A 13248-nucleotide genomic window follows, 5' to 3' on the forward strand; every position below is an offset into this window, starting at 1 on the left:
CGAGGACTTTATAGGTCTGTTGAATGTGAGTGGTGTATGATGCAGCAGAGCACATCTTTTGAATAAGGTCAATGACCAAGGCAAAGAAGGCAAAGAAGGCAGCCAGCACGAAATGACCCCGTTTCTTTTTGACGCCACTCCTGCACATAAGCGAGGCGGCAGTCTCCCGGGAAGAATTCCAGCAAAGCTGATTCGACTCCGGCTCCTGATCCAACCAACCATTGGCGGAGAAATGGAGCACTTACTGTACGCGTTGCGTCAAAATCTATTTGTCCCCCGTCCACGTCTACAGCACATCTGTACACCGGAATGAAAGAAGACACTAGCGGCCCGTAGAATTGAGATTTCTGATTCGTTACGAACTATGGGCTCAGGATTGGGGAATTTATTAGTGCTTTCACTCTGATGTGCCAACGCGCTGTACACTTAGAAGAAGAGGATCCTTCGCGTCATCAATCTCACGCCTCCGACATTGAACGTCGTCTTCGCTGCCGGGCCTGGCATGCGTGCTACGTTCTGGACTGTATGATCTCTCTACAGACTGGCAGACCACAGATGGTTCGCATGAGAGACACCGCCATTAATATACCACATCCGCTGGACGACTTGCAATAGGATTTCGAACGAGACACGACACCTCCATCTTCAGAACCTCAATACGGCTTGCAAGCGAAGTACGCCTGTCATAAATCGTAGAACAGATCATACTGCACTTCTATGGACCACGCCGAGCTTTGAACGAGGACGTCAATCTTGCACCGATCGAGCTGTCACGTCATTTGAGATTTGACATCGGCCACGATTTCGAGCGCTCGATCACGTTCGGCAAGCAGGAACGTGGGAGATTCAAAAACAATCTAGGTGTTTCCCGGCTCGCGACCCGGATCCTACGCTGGACGTGGAGCGCAAACGGAGCACGGCCCCATTCACATCCATAACGAATGCTAACATTGAGCTTCAAATGGGAATTGCCATCGCCACGACCCCGGAAATAAATCATCACATAGAAAGCGGACCGATTGATGTGTGGTCCGAGTGGCCTTGAGAATTTTCAGGCTCACTTCTTCGAACCCGACAATTCGTTCTGCCAACGGACAACAGCAACGTAGAGGCCCCTTGGGAACGGCCACCTGGACATGATCAATGAATCAATAGCTCCAATTCCTCACCATTGCGCAAGGTCCATAACAAGCTCATAAAATAGAAGGTCAATGCCCCCATCCACAGCAACCATTTAGCTACTGTACTCACAATGAGCCCTGCACATCCACCAATATCTTCACATGCTTATCCTTCTCATTGATCAATGCGAGGTACCCATCGTCGACAAGCTTACTCATCAAAATCTTGCTGGTGATCATGCTCTCCGGCTTCAGCTTACCCTGTCCCAGCGCGTCCACGACACCCTGGAAATCCTTGGCTTGATACCCCAGCACAGCCTTATAGCTAGCTTCGCGGAAGACGAGCCAATTCGGATTGAACGGGACTTCCTTCTCCCAGATCGCGACATTGATGACGGTGCCTCGCGATCTGACAGCCTTGCAGGCTGTCTCTAATGACTTGGGTACACCTGCGCAGTCGAAAACGAGATCAGGTCCGTTGAGACCACCGCAAAGCTCCAAAGCCGTAGTGGCGACATCGACCTTGGTCGGATCAATAACATGATGTGCTCCAAAGTCCTTGGCGAACTCTTGTCTCTTCTTCGCAACTTCTGCACAGATCACGGTCTTAGTTCCTCGCGCGAGAAGGACTTGGACGACAGCCAATCCTATCGGGCCACCTCCAAATACCAAAGCAGTCGGCTCTTTCAGACTCGCGATGGGTGAAGCATCCACGGCGTGCCAAGCAACAGCCAATGGCTCCACCAAAGCTCCAATGGCGAGATCGACATTCGATGGAAGTGGGAAGACGGCTTCTTGAGGCACGACCACGAACTCGCTCATGCCGCCTCCACCTCCGCTCAACCCAACGAAGCCGCCGTTGGGACATGCGTTCTCTGCATTTACTTTGCATGCTCCGCAATGTCCGCAATAGATCGTCGGCTGTACTGCGACATTGTCTCCTGGTTTTAGACCACTGACACCTGTGCCGACTTCTTTAACGACTCCAGAGAATTCGTGGCCGATTGTGATGGGTATTTGCTCTTTCGTTACGGGATGTGGTTGTGTTGGCGAGAAGCTAGAATGCCATTAGCGATTGTCGCTCCCGAACATTGCAACAATGTGTCTGTCTCACTTCGGTCCTCCCATATATTCATGGAGATCCGTTCCGCTTGCTAGGTCAGCAATTGTCTCGGACAGAATGTTGGTCTCTAGTGATGCTTCCTTACCATATACCTACGAAAGCTGGTGCGATTTTGACTTCGCCATCGCCAGTCTCGGGTACTGGTATGTCGTCTTTGATCTGAATGTCTTCCTTTCCGTAGTAACGTGCTGCCTTCATTCTGTCTTCTGTATCTTGGGTATGTTGATGTTTGCTTTGCTCAGATTGCTAAGTCGGAAGTGAAGGATTCAGAAAGGAAAGGACCGAGTTTATAAGGAGACAACGACACGCAACTACCTACATCGGGTGTCTTATATAGGTATTGAGCTCTGGTACCGTTTGACCGAGACTGAGCTCGTGCTGGAAGACGTCAAGTCAGGAGCATTCTCTCTCTCCTTGTCACCCCGCATCCGGCTGGGCGGGGCGGGCATTGGTGGTGTATCTTCGGCTATCTGCTTTGGAGCATGAGTATCAAAGATTGCTGTGGGCTTCTGTAATATCTGCAGGTTTAAGAATTGAAGAAGTCTGGAGAGGAAAGAATTCCTCTAAAGCGAGATCCTGAAAACCACCATGGTGGTAAGCCCAGGTGCCTGGAAACAGTAAAATAATGCTAGCCAGGTACCGGGTCCGCATGGAGCTGTGGAGGGTTTATGGGTAGCTCTATGCACGATGACATTGCTTGGGTTGAGAAGTCACATGCAGATCACGCAGACAATGGGGGTTCACGCTAGATACTCTCGCAAAGCTCTCGCAAAGCTCTCGCAAGACAAACCTCCTACAGAAAGGCTTCGCAAGGCGTACATTGCTCGCAATTGTCGAGTGTCGAGGGCGCATCCGTGCTGCTAGACCAGTATCCCTTTCTTTTCCGCTTCGACCGCGCTCTCTATGTGATCAAATTGTAAGATACTGCTGTGATGATTTGGCAGATGGCCAGTGCAATCGTGTCGTCGTTGAGTTGTGATGGAGTAGCAGTGAAGTCTGGCTGCTGCTGAGCGCCGTCCGCGTACGCGTACGCGTGCCTTCCGTGTCTGTATTCTAGGCAAAGCATTGCTCTTGCCGTTCAGGCCAATGGCTGCCTGGCCTAAACCTTGAATCATCGCCATCGCCACATTCATCCCAACAAAGAACGTCGCTGGAGCCTCTCCTGCGCATTACACCACACAATCGCAGGACCAGGACCATGGCGAACACCACCATCGAGTTCGCATGGGCCTTGCAGGTCGACATTGCAACACTCGGCGGCCATCTTGAGGCATACGAAAAACTGCAGTCGACGATCGCCACATTACGACTTTGCAACCGCTTCGGTCAAGGGAACAAAGCCACCATTGCCAAGCTTCCAGTGGAATTGGTGCAAAACGTCGAGAACTTCCTGCTGGAGGCGGAACGGCTCAAGCTAAAGAAGCAATGGGTCAGAGATCTCACGTGCTGGGAGCAGCAGTGCCGTCCCACCGAACATATGAGCCGAGAAGAGATTTTGGAGTGCTACAACGAATGGCGCGGCAGCATTACGCCTGGTTCCTGGGAGGACGAGTGCGTTTGTGAATGTGGAGATGTTCACGCTCTTGACGAGTTCCCAGAGTCTGAATTAGACACCATCAACGAAATCCTCGAAGGCTATTACGACGGATCATGGCATCGGGACCAATGGTGCGACGAGCATGAGGCTAGAATCGAGAGCTGGTTCCGACGTACTGGAGAGCCAACGCAAAAGAGTCGCGGAACTTTCGACCGACTGTCGAGCATCTTGTCCAAGCACTTCGGCCTCGAGACGTGGATCACCCACGTTCACGAACATGGAGAACCAGTATTTCCTTCTCCCAATAATCTCCACTCAACGAAAGCATATCTCCGGCTTCCAGCGAAGTCATCAGTACGGTATGATCAGAGACAGGATTACACGCGTTGCCATATGGAGCCATTCCGCGTCAAGACCGAGTTTGGTCTTGCTGGTGCGCTGTCTCTTCCGCCTGAGCCGGAACCGAGGTCTCTTGCGAGATTTGCGCATGCATGCAAAGTTCTCCGTCTCTCATATGTGCCTTCTGAGCCGTCACCAAGCACCATCGCTTTCGAGAACAGCGACTCTGACAAGTTGCCGGATGTCACACTGACCGGAAAGACAAGTGTCGATGCCCGACCACAGATGACCATGTTCGTTCGTTCCAACGATGAGACGGAAGATTGGTGAGAGATGGGCACGAGACGAACGTCATCGTTCGGCGAGGCATTTAGCTGGAGCTCGCCAACAATGGGCAACGAGGTTTGGGTTGAAGAAATCGCTTATTTCTGCAGGTTTGCTGCATCGCTTTTTCGCGAGAACATTTCAAGATATGCCCAGAGACATGATAAATTAGACTCGGATAGTTGACAACACACAAGTGTAAGCTGACGAGCTCCTCGTTTTAAGTGTGCGGAATGGTGACTTGCTGCGCCCGAGCATCACGCAAGACGCTATGATGCTGCTTTCGAAGGCTCTCGAAACGCACTTCGGAAATGCTTCATAATTATGAGGCCGCATTGCCAAGGAGACACTCGTGATGTTCGTGGCCAGCCACGACATATAACTCATGCCAAGCACCCATCATGATATTGGCATAATAAGTTCGCTGCCTAGGAACGTCAATCGCCGTGTGGCGCAAGCATCGATAGACTTGACCGCATGTTCGCAAACCCAGCCTTGCCAATCTGACAGCATATCAATTAGGCCTAACCCCAGACTTGCTTCGCATTGTCGTGAAGAAGAACATCCACAGTCTTGGGCGCGTAAGGAGGGAAATTTACGAGAGGTACCAGGTCCTGCGTAGAGCATGATGCTTGTCTCGTGTTAAATTCTCTTGCAGGATTCAGGACGTGTGGTATGCGTGCGTAAGAATCCTTCCATGGATCGCTTCGGTAGGGCGGTGTAAATGCCAAGGCTAAAATAGGACGGACGTATCTAGTAAATGGCAGTCTTCCGTGGCCCAGTTCATGCCAGATTTGTAAGGCAGGAGTCGGAGTCGGCTGTTCTAATGGCTTAATGGGGATCATGATGGCTGAGCCCGGAGGGCGTAAAGCCGTTGACGAAAGCACGTCGCAGCAGCATTCCTGGGAATGTTCACAGCCCGGCGGACCCGGCGAAGAGAACGTCCGAGGATGATCTGCCCGCGAGCTCCGCATGAAGGAATATCAAGCGAAGAAATCCTTCAGTCTGCCGCAGATAGAGTTGAGCCTCCGGCAGCAGCCGTGTGTAACGGATCGTTGACCTGTTCAGTACTGTGTATGGTCTGTCGTCATGACCATATACAGCACCACTCCGCTGGAGGGCATATGCGATGCGAAGAGGTGCTGTACATTCTGGTGGAAGACGGCTCCAAGTGTGCCCGAGGAACAACAGGATGATACTCAGCATTGAGCCCACCAAGAGGTCTGATAGTGTGGAATAATGTCTCCATCCGTGGAAGCGAAAGCAGAAGTGTGAAAGGCAGATGCTCGTCGCCGATGACCTGACAATCGCGACAGTCTCGGTATATTTGGCTCCGCCAAGGCCAAGGCCTAGAGTATTCGACGACTGACGAGCAGAAGAGAAAGCAGCTAGAGCCTGCGCAAAAGCCTCAAATAGCTGACGTGTACTATGTTCTGGAGCGGACACCCCAGCATCATGTTTGAGTGGCATGACAGTCGCCACAACATATACGGCCGTGCAGGCTGACGCCACTATATCAACGCCGGGAGCCATTCGAAAGGTCTCGCGCGTTCCTCACATGGCGCCGAAAGACAAAAGTAAGACTCCTGAAGGAGTGCCCACACCTGCGAGAAGTAAAGCATACAAAGCACCAGGCCGTTTGGGAGATCCGAGTATGCAGCTATACCAAGACCCGAGAGCGAATGCTAAGCTGGTCGACATCCTCTCGAAATATGGTATCGATCGAAACCGTGCTCCACCGTCTCTAGGGACCCTCCGGCCAGATTCTACAATGGAAGATCTTTGGAAGAGCATGGCGGAACCCGAGACAGGCTTCGAGAAGTTGTACGAGACACTGCCAAACGAGCTTCCTTCAGACGCGATAGAGTTGGAGGTGGTATGCGAGATGCAGAAGATACCTGGTCCAAGTGGTCGGTCCATGAAGCTGCACATTTTCCGACCAGAGCTGCGAGGCGGACCCTTGCCTGGATTGATATATCTACATGGCGGGGCTATGACGATTCTGCGAGCAATGAGCAAGGTCCATCAGAGGTGGTGTTGCTCGCTTGCGGCACAAGGAATGGTCGTGATGATGCTGGACTTTCGCAATGCCTGGAGTCGGGAGGAATACAATCCGTTCCCTGCTGGCCTTGACGATTGCTGCACGGCGGTGCACTACATCCATTTGCACAAAGATCAGTTCAACATTCGCAATCTCGTGTTGCAAGGCGATGATGGAGGCGCCACCCTTGCACTAGCGACGGCTCTGCGTGCAAATCGAGAAGGATGGCATTGTATGTTGGACGGAGTGTATGCCTCCTCGCCAATGCTGAGTGCAGCGTATGCCTGGCCCGAGGAACGAAAGCTCAGTGAGCTACCGAGCCTGGTAGAATGCCATGGTTACTACCTCAATGTCGATTATCTTGGATTCATGGCGCAAGTCTATACGCCGAAGTCTGGTGACAAGACAAATCCTCTTGCTTGGCCATTTCATGCTACGACTGAAGACCTCGAAGGACTGCCGCCGCATGTCATTGCCGTTGACGAGCTGAGCCCGCTGAGGGATGAGGGTATAGCGTACTGTCGGAAGCTCAGTGCAGCAGGAGTGAGAGTCTGCGGTCATGTGAACATAGGTCACACTCATGCGGCGGGCCTTATATTCCGACAAGCGTTGGCGGAGGCAAACAGAACAGCAGTGAAAAACATTGCTGCCTTTACCAAGTCTGCATAGCAATTCATCCTTGAGCGGAATTTCGTAGTATCGAAACAGTCTGGCTGGTCCATGGCATCTTGAATGTCAGTCTCTGGTCGGCGCGGCGCTGCCTTAGCACCCAGCATTTAGATCTCAGCACAATAGATCTTTCTATAAGTCCGATTGCTTGGCTTTCATTCTGCAGAGTCCGCCACTGTTATCTCAGTACGAGGCCGCGCTTTGTTCAAGCCTTCGAGTAGCACACAAGCCTTGCAGACTGCTTGTGAAGACAGGTACCCGCATCTCTCGCATTGTCCGAGTTTCTGTTTGATAGGTCCTGCGCCGCGATTCTGTCCAGGAGCTCCTTTCTTCTCCTGCCTGGTTCTGATAGGTATGGTATTCTTGCTCGGGTCGACCGATTCCTCAAGCTCTTTCCCTCCTGAGGCGGGCTTGATCGGCATCTTCACCTCTATTTCGGTTCCGTTGGCAGCAGCTTGCTCATCTTGGCACAGCTTTTCCTCCATCTCTGCCATCTCACCACCGCTCGACTTGCCATTGGCAGTTCCGCAGCCGCCAGCTGTCTCATCTTCCGCACCTTTGGCTGCCGCGGCGTCCTCAGTGCCACAAGAACCTTTGCAGCTTACATTCGCGTCCGGAACCAGCTTCGCCATATCAATGCCAGATCGCACCACATCCAAAATGCTTTCTGGTCGTATCCGCTCCAAATTCTTGATCAGAGTTCTCGCCGACCCTCGAAAGGCTTCCGGACTGTATATGCACTCGGTGCTAAAGTAATCAAGCTTCTTATGGTGTGCATAAAGCACAATTTCCTTCTCGTAGGCATACATCAAAGGCTTGCTCCTCTTAACATTCGTGAAGTTGACCTCGCCGTTCTCGGTCTGCGGAGCTTTCGCGGAGGGTGTGCTTGTAATGATGCTCGTAGCTCTGCTCAATCGCGGTAAATCTCCTCTTAGCAAATTCATAAGCACAGTCTCTGCTACGTCGTCTGCATTATGGCCGGTCACGACATGACCAACATTCAACATGGCCGCGCCGCGATCCAGCGCCTGCCGTCTGAAAACGCCGCAATATGTGCAGTTGCCCTTCTTACCCACCTGCGCTACGACCTGGTCCATCGACCATCCATACAGCTCAGCATAGCTCACAATTTTCAGCGGAAGCTGATACTGCTCGGCGTGTCTCTTGACAGCCTCGAGACTGTGATCCCGGTAGCCTTGAATGCCCTCATCTACGGAAAGCAGAATCAAGTCCAGGCCCCAATTCTGTCGATCATTTAATGTTTTGAGCACTGAGGCCAGCACTGTGCTATCTTTTCCTCCAGATGCACCTATGGCCACCTTCTCGCCCGGCTGAAACAATTTTGACGATTCCACCGTCTCTGCGACCTCATCTTCAAATATCTGTATGAAGCATGGCGCGCATATTCGGGCGTGATTCTTCGGTCGGAGGATTTGAGCGCGCGCCTTTTGACAGATTTGACACGTTGATGGAGGCATCGTGTTACCGTCGAAGATCGCGGATCGGCATAGAGACGTTTGCTGGTGTGGGTGTGAAATGGTGGTAAATTGCCAGCCCTGAGGTGATTGATGACTCACCTTCGGTTTGATGGAACCAGCCAGTGACGGATCTAATGAACTTTGATTTGGCCCCATAGGGCCATTGTTGGAAGAAAGACGCAACCTATTGGGTCTGCTGCTCTCGCAAGCAATATGGATATCTCATATATACATATACAATAAGAATAGTGGAAGCCTCGACATTGCCCTCCAAACGAACCAAGTGTCTCGTACAGCCTTTTAACAGCAATGATTCTATCCCATATTTGATTGCACAAATCGTCCATATCGCTTGAACGCTCAAAGCAACGCTAATGCCGGCTCTTCTAGCCTACCAGGCCATCTTCTAGACCTCCAGTTTCTTCCAGAAAAGCGCTCACACGATCTTTGACCTCATTGAAAATTGCGCCGAGTGCCTCTTGCCATTGGTTCTCAACTTCGCCGACTTTTTCTTTGAGATCCTGGGTAAGGTGATCTTCCGCCTCCCTCTTAGCATGAGCCATTTCTTCCAAGGCGACTGCAGAATTTGGACTAGCAGCCACGCTCTCGAGCTCTAGTAGTCTCAGTCGGCTTTTCGTGGTCGCCGTGCGTACCTCGTGAAGCAAACACAGCAGGTTGACTTGGGATTCGATGAACTGGTAAGCACTCTTTTCCGCATGCCCTAGCAGGCTGTAGAGGTATTGCAGGGGGTGGTCATGATATGACGGATTCTCGTCATACTCCTGCAAGGGAACTTGGACTTCGAAACCCAGCATTTCTCCCGGGATCTGCTGGAGGACTTCCAGCAAGCCAGGAGCGATGTCCCAGAAAGCGGAGAGCTGATCCTCGACGCCACGTGACACGTTCGTCTCCATGATGCCTTGCAGATGCTCATATCGCTTCAATGATTCCTTCGCGTACGTCATTTGGCGTTCGATGCTGTCTTTCTTGAAAAATTTTGTCGCCTCGTCGATCTTCCCTTGCGCTTTCGAGATTCGATACGGTGTCAAGATCACTTCTGAATACTTCTCGGTCCTCATGGCGTGCAAGTCAAACATCTCCTTGTGCAGTTGCTCACGTGCTTCAAAGAGCCACTTCAGCAAAGTCAACTTCTCCAATCGCTCTGGGTGCTCGTCACCCTCCACTTGAGCTCGGTTTGGATCGTTCGAATCATGGCCGCTCTCAAGATCGAGTCTTAACTGGGTGATGCTTGAACCGGCTTTCTCCAGACGCTCAGTCAACAGCGCATTGAGTGGATGTGATACTGCAGCCTCAAAAACGTCGAAGTTAGATCGAGCAGTCGCCTTACCACGCTCGGCTTCGTCAATATCGAAGTCTGCTTCAGCCTTGGCCGCATCGGCGAAAGATATGGTACCTTCAGCGATTTGGTTTTGAATGTTCATTCGCAGTTTCGTTCGTCGCTTTTTGGCGCTTTCCTGTTGTTCGCGAGCAAGAGTAAAGTCTTGGTCGAGATATGAGTCTTTGATCTTCTGGATCTCCGAGTGGTCAGCCAACAGCCGATGCTGAGTCCGCAGCTCTGCAAGTACAGGATGGCTATTGTTGACCGCCGGATGGTGTCGAGGGTAGGGTGGCGGCAATGTCACCAGGCGTGACACATTCAAGGGCGCCACGCCTGGCGTAGAAGCTTTACGCTCGACTGCGCGATGTGGTGTTTGCATTGGCGTATCCAAGTCAATGCTCTCATGCCACCCAACCTTCTCGGGCGGATATTGACCTGGCCCATAGCCACTGTAATCTGGCAATCCGGTGTTATCACCGCTGGGCCCGGGTATGGGCGTCTGCTGCTCAGTCGTAGGCGAGACGAGTCCCTGTAGATCTGCAGGATTGATGCCCATGTACTTGGTCTCGCGCCTTGTCTTCTCCATTCTGTCTGGACGTCCAATGGAGCCTCCACCGGAGTTGCTCTGCTCGAACCACCTACTTGGCTGTCGACCACGAGAGCTACCTTCGTCGGGCACTGTGCTGACTGCCATTGACGGGATCGGCGAAAGACTAGGTTTGAAAGATTCAGCCCATTGACGCGTGTCACTACGCTCGAAGCTGTCGCCAAAGTCCATGCTGCTGGCATCGGTTGCTGGAGTAAAGTCGCCAAAAGATGACGCCGAGCTAGGCGCGTTGCCAAGGGCTGAGGTCGGCTGGCTTTCTGATGTCCACGCAGGCACTGATGGGTCAATCGAAGGCATGGAGGTGCTGGGAGTTGCGGCACGTCGGCCTTCTTTGCCGAACGAACGCCACATGTCTCGCGTCAAATCGAGGATATCGCCAGCCATAGCATTGTACGCGGTCGAGTAGCGATCACGTCTCAATCGAGACTCATGCACCATGAAATTGGCAAAGAGTTCCAAACGTTCTTCATCGGTCGAAGCAGCAATTTCTTGCTCAACAAAAGCACGATGTCGCTTGATAGCATCGAGAGCAAACGCATTGAGCTTTGGTTGTGCCGAGCCGCTTGGAGCTACTCTTACTGGAGTGAGTGGAGCTGGCATGGTCGTATCTTCATTGGGCGTGTGTAGGATGTGAGAAATTGGCCTATCACTTGAGGCACTACCTGGAACCTTCATGGCCGGCTTCGGTGCTGTCGCGCCTGTTTGCTTCCCGATAGCTGGCGTGTATGGAGGCGTGAGAATGTTTGAAGCGTTGTTCGGCGCCACTTGACTTTGTTGTGCTGGGAGGCTCGATGCTGAGGAGGGCGAGTTGATACCTGATGCAGTCCTCATGTGTTCACGTCTACGGCTAATCGATCCTTCAAGAGGATCGAAAATAAGGTTAGCAGGCTTCGAGTCGTCCTCGTCCAAAGTCCCCTTCGCTGCGCGACTCCTAGATCTTCTCTCTCTGATGCCTTGAGAACTCGTATCTCTTTTCGCGGGGCGACGAGCGAGAGAGTTCTCGCGAGAAGCGGTTTGTGGCGAACTACCAGTGTCAATGCGCAGAGGCTGATAATCTGCAGCTGATTGGGGAAACTGCTGCTGCGGTAAAGGGGGCTCGGGCTCTCCACTCGAAGCATCATGTTCCACCCAGCCAGCTGGAGTCGGCGGCACTGGACCAAGACTTGGAGCTGCGACAGTTCTTCTCGATCTTGGAGGACCGAGTGGCCGATCTGAGGCTTCGATGCTCGAACTTGAGCCACCAAGTGGTCGGTTCAGACTTTGTGACCGCACTCCGGGCAGAGGAGGGTTTGGTGGGGGCCCGGGTAGAGGCATACCAGGTTGCCAGTGGTTATCCGGCGAAGCACGTCCAATTGGCGCTATAGTCGCTGACGATGGCCCCGCGGACTGCATATGTCCCGCTGATGCTGCTCGCCTGGCGGCAGGTGGCCTGTTATCCACAAATGAGGGCACATGGACTGAATGACCAGGTTGCGGAAGCTGGACCTCTGCGTTTGCAGGCTGCTTGCCCCTCAGGCCTGATAGGCTGAATAATGACCTGTTTCCAAGTCCTGAAGCTGATCGCTCACGATAGCGTGACGACTGAGCTGGTGGGGGCGGAAAGGCTGGTGACATGGTGATCTGAGGAGAGTTTCTGGCCGAGCTCTCTGCCATTGGCGAGGCAGTAAAGGCTCCATTATCCACGATTGGAGAAGCCATGTGCACGGCTCGCGGACCAGTACCAGGCGTTCCTGGCGATGCAGAATAGGGAGGAGGGGGACTTGGCATAGCATCTTTGGAAGGTCTGATGTCAGCTATGCACTTTGAGGATTCCTCTCACGCTCTCATTCAGCACACAACTCCGAAGACACTGCAAGCATTCATTACACGCATGGAGCCCACCCATGTTTCTCTAGATAGAATGGCATTGAACACGGATTACGAACCTTCCATTCCAGTGATGTGACTCGTGCTTGGTGGCATGGTGGCTTGGCGTTGTTGAAAGACCATCTGTGAGCCGGAGACCTGAGCTCGATTGCTCCATTGTCGGGGATTGTAAGGCTCCATTGCTGGAGCTCCCGGGGAAGGAGCAGCAAACGCGCCTGGATGTTGAGGATGAGGATGAGGATTGGGATGAGGATTCAGGCCACTCGGGGGTCTGGGATTATGGAGGAAGTGCGGTGACAAGTGCGAATGTGTTCCCGACACAGGAGTCGAAGTCTGAGAGGCCAAAGCGCCTTGCTCGGCCAGAACGGAAGTCGACAGGTGAACAGAGACCGGCCTCCTCTGCGCATGCGGGCTGGGCGGAGGAGGTCGTGTGTACTCATATTGTTGGCTCATCGCTAATAAGCCTCGCGAATGGGCGCGGCGCGTTCCAGCAGAGAAGCAGGAGAGCGAAGCACGGATGCGCCTCTGCGCTTGTCCTAGCCCAGATTAACACCACATGAGATGCTGCATAAGCCCCACCACGTGAAGAGCGATTGCATGTCGGCGCTTAGCTGCCACCAGAGCTGTGATTGGCGCGACGCGGCAGGCGCTACTCTTTAGACTAAAAGCTTGGTGAAGACGGCACGTGACTGCGCATTGCACGGCGTTTACGACGACTATATAGATCTAAGTCAGATCCATTGTTGTGGTACAAGATCAGATGTGGAAGCACTTGTCCCCCTCACGCCGTTTCATGTCAAATCT

At 52.7% G+C, this 13248-nt stretch overlaps 6 protein-coding genes across 6 annotated transcripts; 2 read left to right on the forward strand and 4 right to left on the reverse strand.

Annotated features, from left to right (window-relative positions):
* Positions 1 to 1256: 1256 nt before the first annotated feature.
* MYCFIDRAFT_163201 (uncharacterized protein) lies at positions 1257 to 2515 on the reverse strand (the record flags this gene model as incomplete). The annotated part of the gene is made up of 3 exons (XM_007926827.1): positions 2330 to 2515; positions 2236 to 2271; positions 1257 to 2178 (listed from the first exon to the last, which is right to left on the reverse strand). Coding segments are annotated over exons 1-3 (1071 nt in total), but the record flags the coding sequence as incomplete, so codon positions are not given.
* A 317-nt stretch (positions 2516 to 2832) lies between these two features.
* MYCFIDRAFT_195457 (uncharacterized protein) lies at positions 2833 to 4450 on the forward strand (the record flags this gene model as incomplete). The annotated part of the gene is made up of 3 exons (XM_007926828.1): positions 2833 to 2838; positions 2994 to 3160; positions 3433 to 4450. 3 exons carry the CDS (start codon positions 2833 to 2835, stop codon positions 4448 to 4450), a joined length of 1191 nt encoding a protein of 396 aa, XP_007925019.1.
* Positions 4451 to 4664: 214 nt separating this feature from the next.
* On the reverse strand, positions 4665 to 5977 carry MYCFIDRAFT_173399 (uncharacterized protein; the record flags this gene model as incomplete). The annotated part of the gene is made up of 5 exons (XM_007926829.1): positions 4665 to 4713; positions 4749 to 4826; positions 4881 to 4947; positions 4974 to 5346; positions 5387 to 5977. The coding sequence occupies 5 exons, from the start codon at positions 5975 to 5977 to the stop codon at positions 4665 to 4667; spliced, it is 1158 nt and encodes a 385-aa protein (XP_007925020.1).
* A 25-nt stretch (positions 5978 to 6002) lies between these two features.
* MYCFIDRAFT_195458 (uncharacterized protein) lies at positions 6003 to 7154 on the forward strand (the record flags this gene model as incomplete). The annotated part of the gene is made up of 1 exon (XM_007926830.1): positions 6003 to 7154. The coding sequence occupies one exon, from the start codon at positions 6003 to 6005 to the stop codon at positions 7152 to 7154; it is 1152 nt and encodes a 383-aa protein (XP_007925021.1).
* Positions 7155 to 7309: 155 nt separating this feature from the next.
* MYCFIDRAFT_203006 (uncharacterized protein) lies at positions 7310 to 8645 on the reverse strand (the record flags this gene model as incomplete). Its single annotated transcript, XM_007926831.1, has 1 exon — positions 7310 to 8645. Exon 1 carries the CDS (start codon positions 8630 to 8632, stop codon positions 7310 to 7312), a length of 1323 nt encoding a protein of 440 aa, XP_007925022.1. The 5' UTR covers positions 8633 to 8645.
* Positions 8646 to 9033: 388 nt separating this feature from the next.
* On the reverse strand, positions 9034 to 12009 carry MYCFIDRAFT_114248 (uncharacterized protein; the record flags this gene model as incomplete). The annotated part of the gene is made up of 2 exons (XM_007926832.1): positions 9034 to 10750; positions 10847 to 12009. Coding segments are annotated over 2 exons (2880 nt in total), but the record flags the coding sequence as incomplete, so codon positions are not given.
* Between the last annotated feature and the right edge of the window lie 1239 nt (positions 12010 to 13248).

The sequence above is a fragment of the Pseudocercospora fijiensis genome (genome assembly GCF_000340215.1).
Source record: "Pseudocercospora fijiensis CIRAD86 unplaced genomic scaffold MYCFIscaffold_3, whole genome shotgun sequence".
Taxonomy (NCBI): domain Eukaryota; kingdom Fungi; phylum Ascomycota; class Dothideomycetes; order Mycosphaerellales; family Mycosphaerellaceae; genus Pseudocercospora; species Pseudocercospora fijiensis.